Source organism: Madurella fahalii (assembly GCF_045866475.1).
Source record: "Madurella fahalii IFM 68171 DNA, scaffold_1, whole genome shotgun sequence".
NCBI lineage: Eukaryota > Fungi > Ascomycota > Sordariomycetes > Sordariales > Madurella > Madurella fahalii.
The window spans coordinates 5,940,624-5,966,507 of NW_027263971.1; the positions used below are offsets into that span (position 1 = coordinate 5,940,624).

Consider the following 25,884-nt stretch of genomic DNA (forward strand, 5'->3'; position numbering starts at 1 on the left):
GGGGAAGGGCCGGGGTAGGAAAAGGAGGGGGGGTGGTATCCTGGATAGATGGGAATGAACATACGGGCTGTGAAATTGTTGTTTCGGTCCTTGTTGGTTTGCTGTTGGGAGCCTGTTATCCTGTAGATGCCGACTTGTATGGTGTCTTTTTTATTAATAACTCACTGCGGCTCAGACGGCTAGTCCTTGGATCTCAATCAGTGATTGATTGTGCGCCTCGGACGATTGACTGCGGCAAAAAGACGATACAGCTTCCTGATCACCTGCTAATTATTGCAATTCGATAATGGGTCTGGAGGCCGTGGTTTCCGGGTCGAGCAACAATCCCTTTGAAATTTCGGAATGCGGGAATGCGGCAATGCGGGAATGCGAGACAGAAAATGGAGCTGGTGCCCTGCGCAAAGAATGAGGAATGAAACCCATTATAGAGGGCCCAAGCCTGTCGTAGCTATCTGCAACGAAGTGGTTAAGTAATGCTAGCGCGCTCTTGAGATGCCTACAAGACTCTGCTTATTCCAAGAACACGATGGGGCGGACAGAGCACTGGTGCCGAAGCTGTCTCGACCCTCTATCACATGACACCATTCTCAATTTAAGAGCTCTCCGTCTAGTATAAAGTCTAACTTCAAGTTGGTATCCTGAATACTTAAAAACAGTTCCCTCCCTTCTCCCTCTTCTCCTTTCCAACATGTCCCTGAAAGCAAATCTGTCCTTTCTAGAAAGTGCGAGTGATGATTAAGCTCCCTCAGTGGGATACTAACGCCTGTCAATTCTGCTCTCTTGGACTTATACTGTGATTAAGCATTATCGGCAGGAGATTGCAGGCGTGAGTGAGATAATGCCATCAGATGAGGCGCCCGACTACACGGTCACAAGCCGGAAAGGCTCAGCGGAGCGGCAGTCATGATGAAACTCGACCAGAGCACTATCCGAGATGTTTTCTTTCGCATATCTCGAGCTCAAAGCTGGGGATCCAGTAGGCGGCCAGAGGCAGGCCGGGCATTTTGTGGAGGCTTCCAAAACAAACAGCCATGACACCGAGAGATATCGATAATGGGAAGTGCAGACGCCAATGAAGCCGCCGCCAGTCCGCTCTTTGGTTAAATATCGCGCCTACGGCAATCTTTAACACCTGACTCCTGAACACTTCTGCCCAACACCGTAGGTCAACTTAAGCGGGTCAAAGCGCTGGCGGCTGGCAAGGAGATATCCACAAAACTTCGTAGTCACAACCGGATTAACCCCCCTGTCACCAGTGGCGAAACAATGTGGTCAAGATCGGGATATCATCTTGCGGCCGACGCCATCAGAGCTTCAGAGTGGGAACAGAGTTAATCGCACCTTGACGACTAAGCATTCTTCCAGGTCGATAGTAATAAAATCCGGAACCAACAAAGATCCTCGGATACCGATGGATGTTTTTTGAGGTGGGGCAACCCTAACCCTAGGCCTTGCTACGGTGCCCCTCACTCGAGCGGCTGCTCCCTTGAATACTCCCTCACACTGCTACAGCAACAATATACCGCCAATTTACGCCAGGTGCAAGTTCGGATGGCGGACACCTCGGAGGGGTCAGGAAACAGATGTTGTCGTCCTCGACGTGGTAAATGATTGGGCAGCTTCCCATACTGAGAACCGGAAGCGACTCTGCGCTCCTCTCACTCGCGCCAGGCAAGCAGAGATCATCCTAATGAACTAGTCCATTGCACGTTTCAGCTACACGATAGACAACGCTCCCAAGAGCACAAGTGATGGACTGGCCGAGTCGGGGCTATCTTGTTCATCAATCCTAGTTTCTGGCGGCGCAATGCGGCTAAGCATTCGGGCCGTACGAAGCTAATTGATGTGAAGTTGGGGAAATTGGTTGATTCCGGGTGGTGGGGGGGAAGCCTCCTGACAATGTCTAAGAACAGAACTTTGGAGCACAGCGCTCGATTAATTTGCTTGTCTCTGACTAACATCGGATTGTTACCACTAGATTTCGGATATGTGGTCTAATTTTTCAAGCCTCGCGGGCACCATGTGTGCAAAAGGTTGCGCAGGATAGCCAGAAAGGTGATCCCAAACCAATCAGATTCTCTATAAGTCACGCGTCTCGCTGTCAGCAACCACACTGAAAATATCTCGGGGTCGCCCACAGTCCTAATATTAACTGATACATTATTACTCAGGTGTGTTGGGATTACGGTTTGGTTATGTGCTGCTGTGCTCCTCATGCGGTGCTCAATGTGGAAGCTTGTGCTACTAGTCCAACCGGACTAGACTAGTCATCTAGGTATATCCGTAAAGCCTTGCTGCTGTCCAGCTAGGCCTACCATGCAAGTTCGGTTCAGGTATATATCGTTCCACCGCAGCCTTTATATGAACTCAACCCCGACCTAACACAACCTCCCCCTTTTGGGGGGCTGCATTGATACAACCATAAGGCAATGTGATACAGTAGGACTTCGCTAGGCTCACCGACGGAATTGCAACGCTTGCGCTCTGAAGTAGTATGTACGGTGCTTAATAAGTTGCGGGGGGTGCTCTACATTCAGAATTTACCATTTACCAAACACCTAGTTACCAACCGATAAAACTCACCGTAAATATGAGAAATATATATCCCCCGTACATACAATAGTCGCCTGTTAACTGCCGCATTTGGGTGTTGGTGTTCTGGTTCTTTAAGGAGCAAGTGGGTTGGAATCGGCTTGTGCGAGCCCAGCCATGGGAAATTTAATGTAAGTTAATAGAACTTTAGTCTTGGCCGCGTCTCTTCTTTTTCCTCTCTTTTTTCTTCATCACCGTCGTTGGGTTTTTGTAGGATCAGAAGTGTAGGACTGCACTCCCGGAAGATGGTTGCCCATAGACCAGAAAAGGGGCTCTTAGACTAGGAGCGAGCACCCGTTATCTCCGTACCGGCTGCTAGAGCTAATTGCCTATACCAGGAACTACCGATGAAACTGTTTAGTCGTGGAAGGGTGATGCCTTTGGGTCATGACCTGGGGCAACAACGCCGCCTCCCTGTTGGTAAACACGAAACATCTTATTTGAATACGGGAGACGTAGGGAAAAGGGTTTTTTTTTTTTTTTTTTTTTTTTTTTTTTAATTTATTAAAGCAGCAATAACGGCTTTTCTTTCAGTCTAATTACAGCTTTTCAAATCACGCGAGTGAACAACAACAGATCGCATCAACGCGGCCGCGCGAAGCGGGGGGATGGTCGCGGAAACTGGTCGATACAGTTGTCTGTCGATATGCTCCTACGCGCAGTTCCAATGATTGTCCTACGTCGCTCGGTCAGTCGGGTCTTAATCCCACCGGCGAATCCTCTGCGCTTACAGCTAAGCCTCCCCTCATTCACCCACGGATTACGGAAGACGAACAAGCCGTCAGTAATGGTGGGTGGCTTAAGCAAGGTTAAGGCGTTGAGCATAAAACTACAATTTCAATCCTAAAACTCGATTCCCGGAGGCCTCCGCATCGCTTACTTCATCGGCACCAGTCCCTATGTCGTTACAACTGATGACGTCGTCGTCGTCGTCGTCGTCGTCGTCGCGGCCTTCACAGCCTCCCTCGGCAGCCCCCAAGATGCTTACAAAACAACCATGGCCAGCTGAGATCAATGAAGGCCACAACAATACGTACGGGCCATTTGCGATGGAGATCACCAGTACTCCGGCCCATAGGCCCACGGGCCCAATGGGTCGGCCCGCCGGCCAACACGTCACTCTACCCAGCCACCGCTTCACCTTCAATCGTCAAAACGGCGGATTGCATGAGAATCGGAATGGAGTATGGCCAATTCCGCGGTCAAAGGCAAAACCCGAAAGCGCGGCACACCGAAGCAAGGCGTCCCATGCAAAGACAGAGGGGCTACGTTGCTAAGCAGTAGCCAAACACTATTTGAGACGAGGCGACTGAAACGCAGCCGCCGGGCCTTTCGGATGCAGACGAGATCGACCGGGCCTTTCCATATCAGCCCAAGTACATGAACACCGGAACGCGCCTCAACGCCCAGTTGGAATGTGGTTACATGTTTGTGGCCCAGGTCGCCGAGACATCAAGCAGAGACGTATTGCCTTTTTTTTTTTTTTCCACGCATCACTGCGCGAGGCGCCGGGCGTCTCGAATCGCTAGGTTCCGACGGCCGGGCTAAGCGGAGAAAGTCCGAAAGCGCCCAGTAAACAAGCAGCTGGCTCCGGTGCCATAATGAACACCGCGTACACGTGTACTAGGCATGCTCGGGCTGGAAGGTGTTTGTGCTGCACGAAATCGCCGTGATTCGAACTGTGAAGAAACAGAATTAGCGCGTCCCGGCGGACCGGTTGGTCTCCCGGCGGACTGCCTTGAGGTTACGCAGGTAAATTATCTCGGCGCATAACCAAACAGTGCGGGGATCTTGACAATGCATAGATTCTGTACTGGAGATGAGACTCAAAAGCTGCACTGTAAAATGGTTGTGACATTACGAAGTCCGATCCGATAACATGCCTTAAATAAACGATCTGCACAATGTACGCCGCGTAGGGTACGTGAGTGGTTGGGCACCGTTCCGCACATTCGTTCACACTGCGACTAACGCAAATCCAATGGGGCTTTTGTTTCCTGACGCTTCTGTAAACTATTAGGCAACAAAAACGCCTTGCTCGTCTCATCACTTTTCCTCGCCGTCTTGAAAAATGACCAGTCACTTTGACATCTTTCCCAGGATATTAAGTGAATATTACACTGGGTCTCGAACTCCATTCTTGCTTATTCTCTACCCACCTGAAGCTGCCTGGCAACTGCTCACTGCCCTGATCACCGCTGAAGGGGCTAGAGCAGCCGGAAAAGAAAATGCAATTCCTGCCTCTCGGGATTGCCGTGGGCATGCAGCTAGCTACCTTGGTCAAAATTTTGTTTGCCTTGCTCCCCAATATTTTGGTTGTTTCTGACGCGAGGGCAACAGCTTGGACCTTTACCCTGCATCCCCTTCATGGAACGTGGCTTCTTAGTACGTGACATCGATAATCCGGCGAGCAGATTCCATCCTTGATGCGCCGGGCCCAATAGTTATGCAGGGCTAAGAAGAGGGGCAGGGGCTTGTCTTAAACAGGAAAAAGAATGACCAAACCAGAGAGTCAGTCCGGATCAGGGCCTAGGCGACGTCGGATAACCGCCGCCGGCACGGGGCTAGTATCCGCCTCCATCCTAAGCAGCGTGTCTTATACTGGCGCCACGAGGGGGCAAACAAGACGAGACGGCCATCAAACCAGTTGCCGTCTGCCATATTATTCCCGACGTGGGTTACTGAGAAACCCGGAGGCCACGTTTACCATGATCAAGGCAGCAACGAGTTGAATGGGAGAACTTGCCTCGTGCTGCAAGACGTAGGCTCTGCTGGAACGGGGCAGTCCCGGTCCAGCAACACGGCAGACGAGCGGTGAACCGGGCCGGGGTGGGGGAGACGGGGAACAAACCATTGCAATAGCCGCAGGAGACCTGCCAGTGGTTCTCCAACTGGAGCCGCAGAGACATCGGCAAGTAGGACCCACTCCAACCCCGGTTCGGGACCACTGCCGACCCAAACTGTCTGTTGAACGGTTGAGGTTCATTCTCGGTCCACGCCAAACCGATTCAACGAGGCTGGCAATAGTGCATGAAGACAACTGCCACATCGAAGCACTTGAGGGGTGGGCAAAGGCGTCGGCAAGCGATGCCAGGTTCCCCACCGAAAGCGACAAGGCTGCGAGATCGGGGTGTTCCTTGAACTTAGCAAACCTGGCTAGGGCTACGTAATAGCCTCAGCCCTAGCACAAGCCAGCCTTGAACTAACGAGCCGGTAAATGTAGGCGGCACAGCAGTTCGGTGTGTGAACATCACGAAGGGTCCGGGCGGCCAGTGCAGCACTTCGGTGCGGACATAGCCCCTCAACGGGCCTCAGAGCCTCAAGAAGGCAGAAGGCGCGGAGGAGGCAGCTAGCATTTAACAAGCCGCACGCACCGGTACGTTAGCGACGGGCAATGCAGACGCCCATCTTGCCTGGTGCCACGTGCTGTTTTCCGCCTTCCTTCACAAAGCCAACCCCCCGCAACGTCATGAATCGTGAGTCCATCTGGCAGCCTCCGCAGCCTCCACGGATCCCTCTGGCTCTGCTTTGCACCGTATTTGGAGTATCTTCGGTCATTACCTGGTCCTCCTGATCCCGTGACCAAGATTTGCGAGAACCGTTCGGCTAAGCTCCATCGGCCATACGTAAGTGTCTAAAGGCGTCGAATCATACCAACGCGGACGAACATTTGTCTGCTTGGACGGGAGCCTGGGTATGCGACATGACTCATAATCGTTGCCACGCCCGTCCTATGGTGGTCGGACTGTTTCCCCTCATCTTGTGCTGCTCCGATGGGCATTGCGGCTTGCTCAACTGTTGCGTCGTGCACCCAAGCAACGATGGGTTCTGCTGGCGGAAGCGGGCCTGGGAACCTCCATGTCTCGCACCACCGTGGAACGAACGGTCGCCTTTTGAGAACGTGGCCGTCGTCATCCGCTGCGCTACTCTGATGTGGCAGGATGATATCGTGTTAGGGCCATGGCAAAGCTGGGAGGCGAGGATCAACCTTGGCCGCGGTTAACGCCTATTCTCCAAGTCAGTTCGGCGTCTCTGGCAGCGTCGCGCGATGAGACGGGTATAGCGTCTGACGTGGCTGGGCTCCCGGTCCGTATCCCCGTGTTGTGAGCACAAGGACTGCCTAACGACTTTCAGCGGTTGCTGGTCCTCATGAAGCGTTTCTGGTGCCTAAATGTGCATAATAAAGCATATGCGAACGACGCACAGGACTTTACCCCGTAGACTCGAGCTCCCAGCCGAGTGACACTTGGCCCGCTGCTATTCAAGGCCCCTCATCCACTGAGAGAATCATTTTGACCGCATTTACCCTCCGAAACCCACAAGGATCCAGCAAGGCAACGATTAACCCTGGAGGCACCCCGTACTCATCCGAGTCTCACCCTATCAGAGCTTGATTCGAGAACGCTTGGCTTCTCGACGATTCAAGCCCCCACCGATGATGCTCCCCAGTCCAGAGCGACTGACTGGCTCAGGCCATCGCATCCATCACCCATCTCACCGCCTGGCGCCCTCCTCTCCCCCCCCCCTTGTTACTCTGCACGGGTGGATTGCCGGGGAACTTTGCTGGTCAAGAGCCTCTCAAAGCTTTCCTAGAGTAATGCTTTTGTAAAGCAGCGCAACCGTACCTGGTTTGTCGGTCCGATTGATGGTTGTGTCGCCCGAGGTGTCATTATCGCCACCGGTGAGAAGTGAAGGCGGTTGGTGGCGGATATCACATTGCGTTATACAGTTCCTCGTTCCATTCGTCGTCTCAACAATCACTACCATGGCTCATCACTTGACCGCCTATAAAAATATATAAAAAAAAAAAAAAAAAAAAAGAAAAGAAAATTAAATAAAAAATAAAAAGAAAGAAAGAATTTGCCCCTTGTTCAACGAGATTTCTGCGGCTTGCGTCTCGAAGTCGCGGCATGGGGGAAGGCCAGTCGCTCTGCCGAGCGCTTAGGCGCTGTTTAATAGCAGCTGAACCAAAAGGAAGAGGAAGAAGAAGAAGAGCTGGCCAAGGGGGAAGTTGATGGTTGGAGTTGCTGATGAGCGGGCCATCCATACCGATTCAGGAATAATGTCCCGGCCTGAACCTTCAGGGGCAAACTGGTTATAAATCTTGACTTGGTTGCCACCCGCCACTTCAGCCAAGCCACCGTAGTGGCGGATAGCTGCGTCAGCTGCACAGGTAACAGTGGCGGAGGATGGGGTTGAGCGCTTTTGGAATTTGGAAGGAAAACAAGTGTGGTCGGGAGAGGAAACCATTTCCCGCCCACCCGACTGAGCCAGAGAGATGGGTTTGCATCCGCATATGGTGATATGGCAGCATCATCCCGGTGTTATAGCATAGCCCAATAAATTAGGAAAGTGGAATAAGACACAAAGAGGGCAATGGGGAAATTGATACGGCTGCAAACCGACAAGATGTAAGGAGAATAGGGTCGATATTTTTGCTATTTGTGTAAAAGTCACAAAAAATGAGGGAGACCAGCGGAGATTGGCTGTCCTTTTTTGTACTGTAAAATCAAGGAAATTCGGAGGCTGCTGGAGAATTCACCAAGCCGAAGTGGGCAAATGTAAATCGTGACAGCAAACCCCTTGTTTGGAGTCCGCGGGGTACCAAGTGGGAAGGGAGGGGGGCATTATCTGACCGAGCCTTTCGGTCAAAGGCCGCGCCGCGCTACAGCCGTGCGGGCGCCGATTGAAGTGGCCAAAGGCTCTTCTTGTGTTGCGGGGCATGAGGCTCAAGGGGCGCGGACCATGGACGACTTTGGTTGCCTTGCTGATGCAGGTCGGCCCACTTCCCATCATCGCTGCTTTAAGCCCCGCCTGCTGCATTGGGGTACATCCGAACGGCAAGGCTCAAAACGGTCCGCGGACAGATACCTACCCCTAGGACGAGGACAGCGCTCTATTAATTACTTGGCTTCATGCTCATCGACATGGCCCCGACAACCCTCAAGCTACCTACGTCCCCGAAGTCGGGCTCTCGGTTCTCGGATCTCGGTTTTACGTTTTGCCGTCCTTCCTTCCCACCCGCAGGTGCTGAAGCCTGACGTGCCCGGCCCCCTCACCTCCCAGAAATCGCGCGCGACCGCACTCTTTGGGTCCCGTCGACGCATGATTCCCCGTCCGGAATCGACTTAGATTCTCGCCGCTATCTGGCACCGGAAGTATTCCCTATGAGAAATGGATCCAGTCACAAAGAAGTGGAACGAGCATTTGCGTCGAGAATCACGAAAATCAAAACGCGACCCCCTCTGTCCCCATTGTGGCCGTGAGTTCCAGATTATTCAGAATGCAGCTGAAACACCGCTTGCTCTCTTCGAGCGCCACATCTCGGACGTTCACGCTCAATTACTCTCCGAAAAGGCCACGGAAGCGGAAAAAGGGGACTGGATCCGGTCTCAATGGGAAGCTGCGCAGTCGCCTAGCGAGAGGTCTGTCCAGTTTTGTATTTTCGTCATTTTTTCGTACACCCCCGACTCACACAAATCAGGGACGGGAGCAAGCCCGGCGTCTCCAGTTCAGAGGCCACCCCCAAACCGGTCAGGACGGTTATTGCGGGTGAGAGCAACCAACCGTCACCCAATCGGAGGAAGCCCGTCGACCGGGACTCTGCAGGAGCCGCTGGCGCCGTCGCACAAGTCCAGCAGAGCCAGGACCGCAGGACCAAGAGCCGCACCCCGAGCATCAAGCGGGAAGGTTCGACATCCAGGAGCGTGTCACCCCCCAAGCGGTCCAAAGCCCGGCCCACATCAGCCCACGTCGTCGACGACGGCCGCAACGACTTCGACAGAGGCTCTTACCAAAAAGGGAGGTTATGGAACCCGGACGACGATGCTACCTCTCCCCGTCCCCGCCCGTACGACAAGTCCAATGTGGCGAGCAACCAGCGCCAGCGAGTCTCGTCGAGCTCGGCTGCCAAGCCGCCTCGGCAGTCTCAACCGGCCCCCGCTTCGGACCCCTGGCCCCCGGCTCCGGCGGATGATGAGCCAACCGAGATTATCAAGCAGCCCGAGACACGGCCCATCTCACAGGAACAGCTCGTTGCTGAAGTCAAGGGCATCTACGCGGGGCTTGTCATGGTTGAGAGCAAGTGCATCGAAGTCGACAACGCACAGAGCTCGCAAAACGACGCCAGCAACAAGCTCAATAACGAGCAGTGGCAGGCTTTGATTGCCCTCCACCGGACCCTGCTCCATGAGCATCACGACTTCTTCCTGGCGTCCCAGCACCCTTCGGCAAGCCCGGCATTAAGGAGATTGGCGGCCAAATACGCCATGCCAGCTCGCATGTGGAGACACGGCATTCACAGTTTCCTGGAGCTCCTAAGGCACCGCCTCCCGGCGAGTTTAGACCATATGCTGACCTTTATCTACCTTGCCTACTCGATGATGGCCCTCCTTTACGAGACTGTGCCTGCGTTCGAAGATACGTGGATAGAGTGCCTCGGGGATCTTGGCCGTTACCGTATGGCCATCGAGGATGACGATATCCGGGACCGGGAAGTGTGGACGGCGGTTAGCCGCCATTGGTATTCCAAAGCCTCGGACAAGGCCCCGACAACAGGAAGACTTTACCATCATCTGGCCATCCTCGCCCGCCCAAACGCCCTGCAGCAGCTATACTACTATGCAAAATCGTTGTGCGTCGAGATGCCCTTTGTGTCTGCCCGCGAGAGCATCATGACATTGTTTGAGCCCATTATGGCCCCGACACCCAATCCGCAGCAGTCGAGGTTGCCTCCCACCGAATTTGCCTTGGTAAAAACCCACGGCATCTTGTTCAGCGGGAAGCAGCAGGGCGAACTGGAGGCGACGATGAAGGAGTATTTCGAGCTTCTAGATAATTATATTAATCGCTCCGCACGTCGGTGGCTCGAACCTGGGTAAGTGGTCTGCTCCGTCATTCTTGTAGGCGCCTGATTATGCTGACATGCCGCCAAGTTATTGCACTGGCATTGCGAACTGTTGCGCCGTCGTTGGGTACGGCGGTCAGAGCAACCCGGTTTTCAATGCCATCAGAGGACCCCGACCCGATGATGAACAGCAAGACCAGCTTATGGAAGAGAGCGGGGCAAATAGCTCTTCACTGAAGGAGCTGGTGGAGCCTCTGAAGCTCTTCAACGGTACCGTCAACGTTGTCGCACGGCGGTTTGGCGACCCCAACATCCTCCCTTTCCTTCACGTCACGCTCGTCTTTATCCACCACCTTACGTTCTACCCAGAGGCTATGGTTTACATAGCTCGGGATTTCCCGTGGAAGCTCACAGCTCTCATGTTAAATACGTTAATCGGATCCTACCAGTCGTACGCTCGCATCGAAGGCGAGCAATTCCCTAAGAGTGAACCGGTCACCCGGCCTTTGCCCGATGATTATGCCCTACGAGGTTTCCCCTGGGTGGAGAAATATTTCCCGAATGGGTGGTTTTCAAATGACAAGATTGACGACGACGAAAAGTACTTCGAGGTCGCTTCCATGACCGAAGAGAGGAAGGAGCGGGCGCTGTGGTTGGGCTGCCGCATCGCTGCTCAGGATGGCAAGTGGCTTCGATACGACCCCGAAACGCACCAGTTCAGCGTCAACCCGCAGTATGAAGTTAAGCTTGAGCTGGAGTTGCCAGCGACCCCTGTCGACAGCATCGACTATGGAGAGTTGCCAGACGCCGCGGCGATTGCCTGAGTGCTCGGGGGCGGGGCCTCCGAGGAATGTTTTCAGATCGTCGAACGGCGCGAACCAGGGGCGACTTGGGAGAGGCAAGGGAGTTGAGCTCGCCCAAACTCAGGGACGACACGGAATCCCGGACTAGCGCAATGCGCGGCCGTTGAGAGAGCAGGTACCGAGTCACAACGTTACCCAAGATTTCAGATTTGGGGAAACTTGGCCCCGTGGCCTTGCTTTTGGTTCAACACCCCGGAAGTTCCACTCGCCAGTGAAGAAGGGCAATGAGCCGGCAGGCCACAGCTTGGGCCGAAGTCACGCGGTGTTGCCCTACGAAACCAAGTCGAGATTGGGAAATGGAGCTAGAATCCGAAGGGGTTTTCAAGCGCCGTTCAACAAGCAACCGGGGCGCCCCCTTTCGGAAAAGTGCATTTGATATTCCGGGGAAGCAACGGAGTTTTGATGAAGCCCATGCCGAGAGACATGGCACCTCTGGGTGGACTGAGAGGTTGACGTGACGGGGAGGAAGAGGGGAGGGAGGGAGGGTGGTTGGTTGGTTGGTTGGTTGGTGGTTTAGGCACATAGTACCTCTAGTGCTGAATTTTATCCAAATATTGCATAGCGAAAGTGCGTGTGTTCGTAGGACTTAGAGGCTGCATTACAACAGTCTGAATTTGCATCCCATTCCGGAGTCGAGTTTGAAATGCGGCCTCTCCAAGAAACATGTGACATGCGTGTCTTTCCAAGCTCTTCTGCATGCAGTGATACACAAAGCGATTGATTTGGGGTCGAATCAAATCAATGCATGTGAGTTTCGTAGATCCGCGGTTGTATCCATATGGTTCGGATGCCGCCCCTGATCTAGAGTTTGAGCGTCAAATTCGGAATCAAGTCCACGTGGAAGTACCCAACTAGATAGTACCATCCAGTCATAGATTACTACCGCATGGAATAGACATCAGGGAGGCTGATATGCGGTATCTGACACCGACCGTCCCCCGGTATCCCTGAAGGAAAAGATTGGATTGGTCATGGGGAACAAAGCCGGCAAGTTCATCTTATCAAACCGTAGATACTGGTGCGTGATGGGTGACATGTACTACATCTTAGTCCAAGTTCAAAGTAGGTAGTTTACGAAGTTGGCTTCGCGATTGGCATGGGTATGGTTTACCATGGATGCTTGACCTCTGTATGCAAATGCTTGAGTATCAGAAGACTCCCTCAGAATTGCTCAAGGGATCAGAATGTTTCGTTGCGCCTCGTTTTCCTCTCTTCCCTCTGATACGGTGATCCTTACCCCCTGTTCTTTTTTCACTTTTCTTTTTCCTTTTCCTTTTTCCCTTTTATTCTATTCTTTTGTTTCTCTGCTCGGCACGTGCTTCTGAATCTCTCCCAGCACCCAACTCTTAGCCCACGTGCTTCGAGATCGAGCGGATGCCAAATCAAAAATCCCGCCCCCACAAGACCCTGAGGGGGGAGTTGACCAGTGAATCCTGTCTACGGCACACGGGATCGCCCCCATTAATTGATCGTCTGCATCTGAGCGGCTTTGCGGCAATCGATCTGGGAACGGGGTCCGTTTGTTGAACCGTGCTCCCGCCATGCAACGCTCTGTCCTGGTCTTGTTGAGGCTCGTTTCAGGTGGCCTAGAAGACTGATATCAAACTTAAGATACCCGACGCGCCTCCGCGATCGGCAGCGGTCGCATTCTGTGCTTTCTTTTCTATCTACGCTAGAACGCTTCGGGCGTCATGGGGGTCAACGCCTTGCTGCTTCAAAGAAACTTATCGTGTTCGAAAAAAAAAGAAAAAGGCCGCATCCGCAGGCGGTTCTGCTCCTTCCTGAAGCGTGACCGAGGGGCTCATCAAGGTACCCTTGTGCTTGTCATGTCGGACTCGGAAAGACGTGTAGAACCCGGATTAACTATTACGGCTACCTCCGCATGGCGTCGACGAGTTACCTGACTCCTCGGGTCACTAATCAATTATCACAGACTAGGGCTGAGGCGGCGGACTCGTTCCACCATCTCCGTCGGCTTGGGTAGTAACAGGCAGAACCTGCACTTTGTGGTCGCCTTGTGGTCACAGAGCCGCTCGGGCTCGGTGAGGACGGGGTGCGCCTGTTTCGGAGAGATGTGTCATTTTTATCTCGGGGCACAGATCTGATGCAAAGAACATCGATGCATTGCACCCTGCTCTTGCCATGCTAAACTTTGTGGCGGCAAACTTTGCGGCAAAATGCCCCACGTGCAGCTTCCATTTTCGTGGGCCGCTTTGGTCGCCTTGCCCCCCCCAACAAGGCGCGTATTACACTTTCCACCAAGGGTCATGCCAGTTAGTGCCGCAAGGGGAGACCACTGTTGAGTGTGCCCTATGCAATTTTGAGTGGTTACTAACAGTGAGCCCCGGTTGCACTAACAGGGTATGCCGCGGGGCGGATGCCCGGGACGACGAGGCAGCCACTACCAACAGCCGAACCGACGCTGCAATCGAACGCCCTCTATTTTGTCGGATAACCACCCGTTTTTACTGTTGGTCGGGTAGTGTGCACTTGCTGTTGGGTGTTTCCCGGATTACCCGCCGGTTCTTCAATCTTACGTTGATGGCCAACAAGGTTGGACCAATCCCGAGCTTGCCATACACCAGCCACAGATGAGAGCGGAGATTTGCTTTCGGTCAGCAGTGACCGTCTTATGGAGTATGCGATGGTCAATATCAGAAAACTCACGTCATACCGTCAGACTGTCCGCTGTTAAAGCGGCAGTCGGGAAGGGGGAACGTGAGTGCCATGTGTTTGATGACTATCTAGCGTGATCACCGCGTGGCTGCCTGGATCAGACTCCGGCTTCTGCCTGTTTTTGGGATGGGAGCCTTCATGGGATCGGACCCCAACCACCCTAACTCAGCATTCAGGCAAACAAGTGAAGAAGCGTTGCCGCATCACTGCGGGGCTCCATCCAACCACTCGGTAGCCAGTCAGCCTCTTTTCAGCCTCGCCGCCGAGGCCTTGGCCACGCAGATGTTCTGTGACCCAACATCCCATCGCCATCGGTCGGATCCCTCCTCGTAAACAAGCCAAACAGATCCCTGACTTGCCCGTGCGCTTGCCTGAACTCGGTCTGCAAGGCAACGGCTATGCCCTGCCCGTGTTTGCAAGCAGCCTCGGACCGAAGTTTTGGCGAACAAAGCAGCCCTTCCGTTCTTTGCCCGGCTGACAACCTTGACGTAACACGCATATGGGCGCTGACCCACTTGGACCCACACAGTTACACCAAGGTCCGAGGTTCCGCCGAAGCTTATGCCAGAGCCGCAATCGTCGTTACGCCGCAACCTCTTCGAGACGCCAGGTGAGCTGCTCCCTGCCGGATATGGTTCAGTTTGCAGACCTCGCCTAGAACCCCCCGAACGGATATCTTTGCCGAAGACAGTATGGTGAGGCGAGACGCCTGGCTGGGCTCAGGCGGTGAGCTGACCGAGTCTCAAGACCCCCGGCCACCCCCGGGAGAAGCATGCCTTGGAACGGATGGGCTCTTCTACGACATCGGTGATGTTTTCCTCGCCGTCGCCTTCGCTCGCAATACGGATCCCGTCGCCCGTGGACGCAATCTCGGACGTCTCGTCCACCAAGCTGGAGCTCGATCGAACCGAGGACGACGTCGAGAGGGCTGGCAATGACGGGTTATTGTTCGCACCGAGTTCCATCCCCAAGAGCAACTTCTCCTGAGAGAGCAGCGTGGACATGGAACCCTCGTCCTGGCTGCGCGACCGAGTCGTATGCCTATCCGCCCCGTCAGCGGTGCTCTCCATGCGTCCTGGAGTCTGCAAATGACTCGTTGATGGACCGCTGAAGAGCGGCGAGGGGTCCTCGCGGGCGTCGATTCCATGATAACGGCCAAGTACCGCCCCCGACGCCGGCACGCCCTCGTTGACAAAGTGGGTTTGGATCAGATCTGCCTCGGCCTGCCGGTTCCTCTGGATCGCTTCCCGCGAGAAGACGGTCCACGGGGCTCGAGACATGTCGTCTCCCACGGCGTCCCGGGGATGGCGGATCTCGACAGCTCGTCCCAAATCCCTCGTCGAGTAGGTTGGGAGAGTGGCCTCTTCCTGCCATCGTTCTCGCACGTCGGCCAGGATATCGACCATGGGTGTGAAATACGTGAGCCGGACTCGCTGCAGGGGGTCGCCTGAGTCGTGGTTGCGGCCCCAGATCAGCCCCATGAGCGCATTATCCGAGCGCCGTATTAACCACGCGCCAGAGTCCCCCGCGACTCCCATACCGCTCGTTACCCATTGCTTGAGGGTCTGCCACGGTGCGCTCGCACGGCTGTCCTTGGGGTGCTTGAAAGGTGAGTACTGCCGCACCGTCCTGTCCAGCAATGTTGTGTCAGCCATGTACTTCCATTTGAGTGGGTCCCGGGAAGCTCTCCGGAGCAAAGGCTCTGCATTGGGGACGTAATCTTTTTGACCGCCGTAAAGGCGCGAAGCGGGGGAGAAAGGAGAGTTTTGGTGGTTGGAGGGAGAAGAGGGGAAAGGAGGGAAGAAGGGGGTGGGGAGGGGGTGAGGGGGAATCAGTACTGATTTTACGTACCACTCCCGTCGCACATGGCCGCTGATCCTCTGCAAGCCCGGTGCGTCCGACGTGAAGCCGAGCGAGTACCCGCTCGTGCGCGCCATGGCGTACACCTCTGTGTTACCTTCCACGGCAGCCGTGCTCTGCACTGCGACGACACGGTCCATCCGAAAGTTGGGCACCGAGACAAAGTTTTTCCCTTCGGCCACGGGCCCGATCAGACACCAGTCCATCTCCACCATGGTTGATCTTTCGGGGAGATTCGCCCCCTGGAAAGTTAGCGACGGCCGCAGCTTCCCGCGCTGCGCCCAGCTAGTCACGTTACCGATACTATACGGCCTGGCCCGCGGGTCGGCCGGCACGATCATGTGCAGGTCCGGCTTGGCCGGGTGGTCCACCTGGAGGTGGCAGGCCTGGAGCGAGTCCTCAAAGGCGTGGAACGCGCTCATGGCGTACACGTTGGAGCCGACCTGCACGAACCCGCCAAGCGACGCGGCCGCATCCCAGACCCGCGCCGGGCCGATCGACATGCCGATGACGGGCGTCGCGCGGTACGTGACGTTTTTCGGCTCGCAGATGCTGTCCCGTTCGCCTTTGTCCTTGTCCCCCCACCACCGATCCGTCGAGTGGTTGGAGCGCTGCGGGTTGCCCCTGCGGAACTTGACGTAGAGCGGGCTGAACCGCTCGGGCACGGCGCGCACCAGCTCGGATCGGACGGTCTGCTCCAGCTGGCGGGCGGCGTCGGCGGGCGTGCTGTCAGCGGCGGCCAGCGTGATGTAGATCACCCGCGGCACCGACTCGCCCGACACCTCTGGGAAGTTGTGCACGTCGACGGTGAAGTCGCCGCTGCAATGCCGCTGGAGGAGCTCGGTCAGGAGCGGGACCACAGAGGCTTCCCAGACCGAGGCGAAGTCGGAGGGGTCTGCGGCGCGGAGGGAGTAGGGGCGCGAAGAGAGGCGGGCGAGCTCGGCTTGGGAGGTGGCGCCGGAGGTGGTGGATGAAGGAGCGGGCTGCTGACGCTGAGGTTCTCCTGTCGGTGACCACTCGTGGTGTTCGAGTATGTCTGGGCAGCAGTGCTGCCACATGTCATTGGACGCGCTGAATACAGGAACCGAGGGCATGCATGGGTGGTCCTCGCCGAGTTGTATTTCGGGACAGTAGCCGGCTTTGCCTGTGACCGGCATGGAATCGCCGAGGGCACGTCGGCGGTGGAAGTCGGAAACTATGGGGTGCACTGGCATGGCGTTGTTCGAAGGCGGGCGGGCGAGTACGGACGGGTGGCAGGGTATCTGCTGTGCGAGATTCTGTGCGCTGGCTCTGGGGCCTGTGGATCGGGTTGCACGAAGCCGAGACTTAATCGGGACCATACAATGCCGTCTCGTACGGGTCACAGAAGGGCCCGTAACTGAAGGCGAGAGCTTGGGAGGGGGACGACCCAGGAGATGGGATGAGATATGGATAGAGCGCAGAGAGCTAAAACAAAAAGGATGATGCCGTTCTTATTTGCATCTGTCTCTTGGTGTGTGATAAGGCGGGCAATGTGAAGACGTTTCTCGGACGATCCTGGCGCAACACAGGCGTTCTCCCAGTCTGTCGAAGCCGCGGTTTAAATAAACCGGAGACAGGTTGGGCCAAAGTGTCAGGGCATGCTCCATCGGATTGGATGCACCATGGGCATCTTTTACACACAACGCAAAAAGCACCTTACCTTGAAAAGCTGACGAGCTCTTCCTTCAGACGAGTAAGCTATACCGATTCTCCAGGTCTGTGAGTGGTTGACAGCGGATGCGGGGCCGGACATGTGTTGTCCGATAAGCTTTTGCCGTGTGCACAATTCGGCAGGCTCGGTTTTGGTCCAGATCCGTCGTAGGGTCCCACCTGGCAGGTGGTTGTTTGACTGAACGGGGGGGCAGTAATAATATAGCTCTGTGTAACACCAGAAAAACCGCGCGAGAGCAACTGACTAATCAGCTTCCGCATTCCCACCGGACCTGTTTTGATGAAATCGTGATCGGTAATCCCCGCTGTCTCGTCTACGCTACTGTGTCCCAGAATGTCCCCGAGTCCTGGGGCCCCCCCTGCCCCCCACCTAAAAAGGGCAAATCCACGGTACTGTACCTCGGCTTTTGTAGGCCAGTCCGGGCGCTCTCTTATACTCAGATTGGATACATCTCCGTTTCTCTTGGGTACTGTAACCTTATGCACCTGGGGATGGAAGACATTCCGGCGCAGAACCTTGGCGGGAGGCTCACAGTTTCTTGACGTCTGGCAAGCCCGAAACGATGGTGGCTCCAGCTGGGTGCATCCAGCCATGCTCCTAAATGAGGGGCGCCGTCCATACTGAGGGGAACTGGACCACAGTTACACTATGCGATCCACTCATAGGTGTACTATGATAGGTTGTATGGCGCCGCGGCGGACCAACAATGTCCGATTAGCAAACAACGGGCCCAGCGCACCAAAGGGTTGGGTGCTACATCAGACGAAAGACCAGACCAAAAGGACCGAGATCAACCCTGCAACCGAATTGTTTTGGTGCAGGCAACACAAGTCCGAACTGCAAAGTCACCGTCCGTGCGCAAGGTAGATTAGACCCCAGTTGACGGGCCCGGGGGGCCGGGTCCGGAGTGGTGGACCGTACCTGTCAGCCCTGTCCGGCACTTTTCCATTGTCCGCTCTGTATCCACTTTGTCCGCCCTGAGATGTCCGCCCTCCTCCGCGGGCAGAACTGGGCCTAGCGAGGTGGGACTCAAGAACCCTAGACTCCCCCAGGGCGTCACGTTGTATTGTACTGAAGTACAGTATACACCCTGGTTCTTCCCACGACAGCGGCTAGCCGGCATCACAACCCATATCATTGTCCCTTGTTCGGTGACATTGACATGGGTTCTAGCATTGGTCCCAAATACCTGGGCAGCACCCCATCTCGAGCGAGTTCCGTCGCCGTTGAGAAGCCACACTCTTCCGACTGCTGCAAAGTCATCGACGCCGGATCTCATCTTGGTAAGTCTGTCAACCGGGGTGCGGTTGTCGCCAGCTAAACCGAAACACATGCTAACGTCAACGAGCTACGATGGCTATGCAACATGACGTGAGACAACATTGGATAACCCAGGATGCCTAGGCTGCGGTCGCTTATCTTAGTCCAGAGGCAACACGGGAATGCCGACCATCCGCGACCCCCCTACACTAGATTTTTGCCGCCACTTTAGGGACGATGCCAGAACCCTCATACCGAAAGTGCCTGTCAGACGCCAAACACGGTGATCATATCCAGAACTGGATTAGAAGCCACACGCGTCAAATTTCGGGGAAAACCCTTCAGCCATACCCCTCTTCCAGGATTGCGGAGATCAGCTCAAGATGGTAACACCGCCGTTTTGATATTGCGATGAACCACCAGGCGGCGGGAACGGGCGGCCCTGTGCTCACAATCAGCACGTGGGGCACCCGTGGAGCAAACCCCGAAGACCTGCAGAGTAAGAAATTAGAGCATCCTTGCCGTCCATCTTTCGGAAAACAGCCCGCCGTCGTGGATGGGGGCGCAAGGCCCACTTGAGAAGCAACAACAAAGGAAACAGGGGGGGCGGCCCGCCTCTTTTTGAGCCTCCAAGTCGCTCAGCGGTCAATCCTAGGACAAGCAGTGAGAAGAAAAGTTGTCTGTTTGTCGACGTCGCATCTTCGGCAATGTTTCGCTCTTCGAAAAAGGGATTGTCCTGTACGCCTCGACAGGTTTAAAGCCAGCAGCAAGTTCCGGCGTCAATGGCGCGGAGACCAGACGCGCGTCGTGTGTTAACTGTAAACGGGCAACCTGCTTTTTCATGTGATCGGTGGTGGCAATGTACAGTACCAAGCATTGATCCAGTGATTGGATGCTGCGTGGATCTGTGCGCGTGCCCTGACAGATGCCGGCCCGGGGCTTGGTTCCACCCAGGTTGGACCTGGCTTGTCTTGCACCTTTCCCATACCATCTGCGGGCCCCCCCCAATGTCGCAGGTTAAATAGTGTGGGGTTTGTACGACGGTTTGGAGACGGCGGGGAAGAACAAAACGGAATCGGGATGCGAACAGCCTTTGCGTGGTAACAGAGTAATGGACACAAAAAAGGAGGGGACCTTTACAACGCTAAAACTGAGCATCGGTGGAGATGTGAAATCAACAAGCGCTTGGATCTGATCCATCCTGTGGCCAGTTAGACACTTGAAGCCCGGCGGCATTTGCAAACCCCCGTTCCGACCGGCGGTTGATGATGATGACGTGGGAGATCAGCTATGTAACAATCCGCCTTTCGTTGCTGTGAGGTGCGTAGGACAAGCTTACCCGGCCTAAACCCTCCGTTTTCTCTCGGGAGACTCGCATAGGGGGCCCGAGCTACGTCAACGAGAGGTCACGGCATGAATGGGTTTACCGGGTGGAGCCGTTCTACCGGTGTGTGATCCCACACAATTCCGCGGTAGCCACTGGGAGGGAAAAGAATACGCCATGAATAAAGCGCGGCCAGAAGTAGCTCTGGCCCCAGACGAAGATGGGACCATTTCCAACCGTGACTACCATCAACCTCTGCACATGTGGACTATTGAAAAGATTTTGCACAGTTGTGGCATCTTTGTCATCGTGACATAAAACCAAGACCGGCACTCTTCTACCCAAAGAGGGAGTAGCACGAAAGAGGCAGCATGCCCATCGAGAAGCCTCAATGTGGGGCGTCCGGGCCAATTGGGCACATCCCCTCCGCAGACTTCTTCATTTGCAGTGTCTGCGACAGGGCGAGCACCCAGACACCCGTTTTGCCGGCCAGGGTTCATGTCCGAGAGAAGACCATGAGGCTGCTGACCGGATTGGAACCTGTCGGTCTGCCGTCTTGCAGCCAGACAAATGTGGAAACCGCCAAGTTGCAGAGTAGCACCCCGACGTACCACAGCATTGCCCGGGAGCTCTGACTCTACCATCACTCGGTAGGCAAAGCAGCGATACTTTGTTTCGGCACACATGTTGATCGAAATAACGTAGAATGGCCTAACCAGCTACGTCAACTAGTGCATGGCCAACAACGGACGTCGTTGGTTCAGTTGCCGAGTCTTGGTCAGCTGGCCTTCCGGTGTAAGCCGGCCGTTTCTCGGTGCGGTGTTAACAGGAGGGCTGCTTCTGCTCAATTTTTGCCCATCACCGCATCGCTGACTGGAGCATTGTGAGCGTATTGCAGCCCCACTCCCCAGTGCTTGAAAAGACGTCAGTTGTTTATTCTCCCCTTGTTCCCTGCTCGGTTAAGCCAGTGGCTGCAGTCCCTGCTGTTGTCCGGCTTCCTTTCCTGACGGTTGGGGCTTGCCGAACTCTCGTCCCCAAGGCTGCAAGAGAAGGCGAAAGCCTTAGCGGTGGCATTGTCCGGGCAGTACGGCGGCCCCAATTCAACCCCGCAGCATGCTTAGCTTTTCAGCCGACAACAAACCGCTCGACTCTCGCATTGAACGCCCGCTCCTTAGGCCTCGCCCTGGTACTGGCCAAAGCTCGCACATGCTCCTAGGTTTGTTTGAACGTCTTGCAAGCATCGGAAGGGCTGCCGACGCCGCTGTTAAGAATGGGAATCCCGTGCCAAGATATAGAGATTTGGGATCGATGTAGCCGCCATCCGATCGCCAGCAACCCAACGTCTGAAGTACCAAGTGAGACACGGAGGAGCTTCCGCAGGCATCCATCAGCCCGCAACGGCCAACAGTGCCCGTAGTCCACGGCCGGTCGAACCACCCTTGCTGTGCCTACCCAACCACAGAGCCAGGTACCAGGTACCTCCCATCTGCCTTTGCAAAAGTAGCCACCATCTGTATCCCAGTGCGTCGGATAAGAACTCGACAACAGGAAGGTTTGACCATCATTTAGCCACCCTCGCTGGCCCGGAAGCCACAGGCCATCCACCAATCGGGGAAAAAAGATCGAGTAAAGAAGATAATGATTGTAGAGCCAACCCATTTCACTGATTCCGTCTAGTCGGCGATTGGAAGATAGCATCGCTCGCCTGGCCAGTCAACGTTCTCAGCTGGCTTAGAAACAGAGAGATCCCCGGCTAGCCAGCGCTGGCCATCCGCGGCAAGTATCCTTCCGACCGCAGCACCCCTCTCAACCTGCTCTTCCCACACACCGCTCAACCCGACCAATACCGCCAGATGTCGATGCCCAACCAAGAGCGATGATATTTGACCGGCGTACTCAGTAGCAGATCAAGTTTCCCATTCCTCTTTCCCCCCAGAACCGAGGCTGTCAAGACCAATAGCGATCCAGAAATCGTCCGAAGGTCCACTTTTTCTTTCGAGACTCCCGCACGTGTTCCAAGTTTAATAGCAGGGTTCCCTCTTCAGATTCACTTAAGGGCCCTTCGCTGCGCTCGATCTCGCATCGCGTATATCCAGCAGTGTGTGTGGGGACGAAGTGCCTTAGAAGTCGGTGCATCTAACACTTCGGACTCGTTCCTGTATCGGGATATTCCCTTGGCCAGCGGCCTAACCGGCTATACTCTCGGACATCCATCACCATGGTGCCGACCCCGCAAGGGCCGCCCATTGCGGAAGATGTGTCCATCAACGAGAACGCCAACGAAGCCCCCAACGGTAATGGCGCCTCTGGGCAGGTATCCGGCGCCGGGCAAACGATGCTCGATATCAATCGCGACGTAGTAGCGTCTCGGTCTGCCGACGAAGCCCCAGGTCCCGGCATGCCAAGTGGTGATGGGCCGTTTGGTGCCTGCGGTCGACTCGAACCCTGCAATGACAAAGCGTCTCCTGGACCGGCCACTATTCCTCCTGACTCCCCTCCCCAACAACCCAGCATCTCTGAAGCGTGAGGAGAATCCTTCGAAGATAACGCAGCTTCAAAGACTGACCGTAGAAATAGGTGTTCCATTTGCTCCCAGTCACCGTCCGACAGAGAGCTCAGGGACCTTGAGACGTTGAGATGGCTAGAGAACCAAACTCTGCCAAGCGGCCCACGCTTCTTGGCCGTCGCCTCCGCGGCGCCGACCCGCACCCATGAGGCAACGACAGCTTAGCGCCGACCCGACGGAATGGCCTAATTATGTCATCGCTAGTGCATGGCATATGCTTCAGGCAAGAAAGGATCCAACCAGTCACCCGGATTGGGGGACCACTAGAGACTCGAGGAATGGCTGTCATGAGTGAGTCCTTTGGTCAAAGCCGTGGGACTGAAAAGCCAAGCCAGGCCCAGTAGTGACGTCGGGACGGAAAATCTGGTGGGGGCCGGCTTTTTGGCGTAGGATGTCGGGCCTTCCAGGATGTGGGTGGATTTCCATACCAAGTCGTGGCAAACCTCCCCAACGTCTGCTTGTCAGATTGGGGTTGGCATCGTTTTCCTATCGCAATATTCAATGGATATTGGGTGAAGAGTTAGTGAACAAGATCCACCACTGGGATTAATGAAGCGTTAATAGTCGAGAATGAACAGCGTCCATGATCCCCCAGTCCGCAGACCGATGTGTGACCCATCTCATAGGTGAACGAACTCTGGTCCGGAAGACCATTGGGGTCCGCCATGGGCGACGCGGGCTCTAGAAATCCTGAGCCATTCGTTTCATTGCAAGTCTGGTTTGATCTGCCGTGCCTCGTAGACTCGGCAGAAGGGTGTCGAATCGGCACCATCAGAACGCCGGCACCGGGGACGAGTTATGGAGCCCTGATCCGCGCTTACACATCAACAACATCGGGCAGCGCACAGGTTCCAGAGCCCGCGGGCCTTGTGTTCATTAATGGTTGCGTGTCCGGAGTTCCGCATGAGACAAACTGCGCTGAGGAGTTGAAAACGGAAATCGCCGTTGCGTGACGTCGAAATATGACTGAAGACTCCGTGTAAAAGATCCATTCGAACTGTGCCAAATTTCCGTGCCTGCCGTCGTTAGCTGCGGACCGCAGCAAGGAATTAGAGCGCCCACCTGGTTCCTGATCGCCCCGGGTTGCTTTGAGACAGCTGCTGCCTGGTAGATTCCGGGAGAGGTTCATCCAGGGCGGGCGAATACAAGCAAGGGATGTGTAAGGTCCCGTGATCGCTCCCATCACCGCACCGGGGAAACGAGGGAGCCCTTAGGCTCAAGACGTCAACATCTGATATCCGTTCTCAATTCCATGGCGCAAGCGGCGCTCTGGATGAGCTAAAAGAATGCCTAGACGGGGGAGGTTCGGTGGCAGCGGGCGAAAACCACTTGAGCGATGTGGGTCGATGGCGGACTGCGCGCGATCTTAAGCTGCAACATTGCAGCACAGAGGTTGTTGGCTCAGCGGTGAATTTCGTTTTTGTCGAAATCTGCGATCCGGTCGAGGATAGTACGGCGGGAATCGCGAGGCTACCGGCCGAGGTTAAGTATGTCAGCCTGGAAAGCAGTAGGAACGTATGCCCACTAGGATGTCGTGCCCACACTAGAAGAACTCTCCGCCATCTGCTATGGATGACATTCCACAGCACTTGGTGGGGGCGATCAGGCGGAAATCAAAGTTGCGATTGATCTGGCAGAGATTCAGTCTCGTCATGCGAGGACAAAAAGCGTGGTGAGAGTGGGGCACCCGAGTTGTTCTGAGTTCAGGGGAAACCGGGAGGCAGCCCCCTTCACTGCCTTAGGTACTGTACGGTACTGTACGTCACACGTGTCGCATCCCACCACGAGTCTTTTTCCACTGCCGCATTTCCCTTCGGTCGGAATTGCCGCCCCGCGTTGCTCGAAACCCGATCGGCGCCTGACCATCAGCTACTGCCAATCGGGTCGAGCCTGCTTGCCGCTGGGTGAGAGTGTTGTGTGTGTAGCGTACACGGGAACTCTTCATGGACTGGTGGAGCTGATCGCAGCTCTTGCACCAAACCCCAAAGGTATTGACAAGGATACCCGCTAGGCTGTAACGCTCGGCTCCAAAAGAGTATGTTCTGATGGGGCGAGCTCGGCCGCAGAAATCCTACACCAGTCGGAGTCCCGTCTTCGTGATGAGCGGTGAGTGGTTAGCTGCGCTTGGGTGCTCTGGATATGAGGCCGGTCAGACAGCCGCATCAATACGGGTTTTCCCATTCAAGGGCCTTTCCCATTGTACTCAAAAGCACAATGTTAGCATCACGTGAGCTTTGCGCCCAAAGGCAGATCTTGAAGCCACAGAGGCCGGTCCCCGATCCATTCTCAGCCAGCGACGGCCGATGGGGTTTTGCCTTCCACTTCACGGCACGGCATTCCATCTCTCCTCCAGGAACACCCTGTCCAATCGTCGTGGCTTGGAGCTCATGGGCATCCTTGCCTCCTATTTCGGCGCACGGACGCGACTGGGCATGGCATTGTCACCAGAGCGGTTGAAGGAAGATCTGGCCCTTGGACACCCCCGGGGTGCTTGACGCTTGTCAGCTCGGTGAATCATCCACCCACCGAACTTGGACTGAGGGCCCATGTCCAGCTTTCCAATCATCCGCCGAGTGACGAGAAACATGTCACAGTGACAATCCCCCCCCAACAACGTTACTGGGGGTCGCAGCACCCCACCCGACAACGGTTCGGCCCGGGATCTGGTCTTCCCCAGTAGGCTCCAAGCGCTGAGGCAAGCTTAATTCAACTCCAGTTTCCTGCGAGGCTGTCGTGCCCTTCTCCGCTTTGTCCGCAGATGCAAGAAATGCAGGCTGCTTCCCACAAGTTCGACGGGCTGTTCATGACTCCCCGTACTCAAATGAACCAGAGACCCGTAACATCCTTGAATGTGCAGTATAGATGCCTACATTTGCGGCATCAATGATTTTGACGGAAGCACTGGCTCCTGGCAGTATTGTCTCACACTGGAGCAACTTCTTCTAGCGACGCTAGATACACCTTGTATTCACTTGAATAAAGGCATCATGAAGAACGGAATTAATTTCTGCCATCATAAGAATCTTAAAGAGCAAAACTGATGAAGGATTCGGAAGTGCTGTGGGAGAGGCGAAACGTGGAGATACCGGGGGACGAAAATATCCCTTTTCCCTCCTCCCCCTAAACCCCCAACTCCAACAAAAAAAAAAAAAAAAAAAAAAGAAGCGGAAACGATTTAGCATAGTTGTCTCTGAGTAGAAACAT

The 25,884-nt window shown here is 55.1% G+C and overlaps 2 protein-coding genes across 2 annotated transcripts; one reads left to right on the plus strand and one right to left on the minus strand.

Annotated features, from left to right (window-relative positions):
• Positions 1 to 8,766: 8,766 nt before the first annotated feature.
• Positions 8,767 to 11,262, plus strand: MFIFM68171_01817 (Telomerase-binding EST1A; the record flags this gene model as incomplete). Its single annotated transcript, XM_071057239.1, has 3 exons — positions 8,767 to 9,017; positions 9,077 to 10,468; positions 10,527 to 11,262. 3 exons carry the CDS (start codon positions 8,767 to 8,769, stop codon positions 11,260 to 11,262), a joined length of 2,379 nt encoding a protein of 792 aa, XP_070913340.1.
• A 3,434-nt stretch (positions 11,263 to 14,696) lies between these two features.
• Positions 14,697 to 17,051, minus strand: MFIFM68171_01818 (uncharacterized protein; the record flags this gene model as incomplete). Its single annotated transcript, XM_071057240.1, has 2 exons — positions 14,697 to 15,606; positions 15,829 to 17,051. The coding sequence occupies 2 exons, from the start codon at positions 17,049 to 17,051 to the stop codon at positions 14,697 to 14,699; spliced, it is 2,133 nt and encodes a 710-aa protein (XP_070913341.1).
• Positions 17,052 to 25,884: the final 8,833 nt, after the last annotated feature.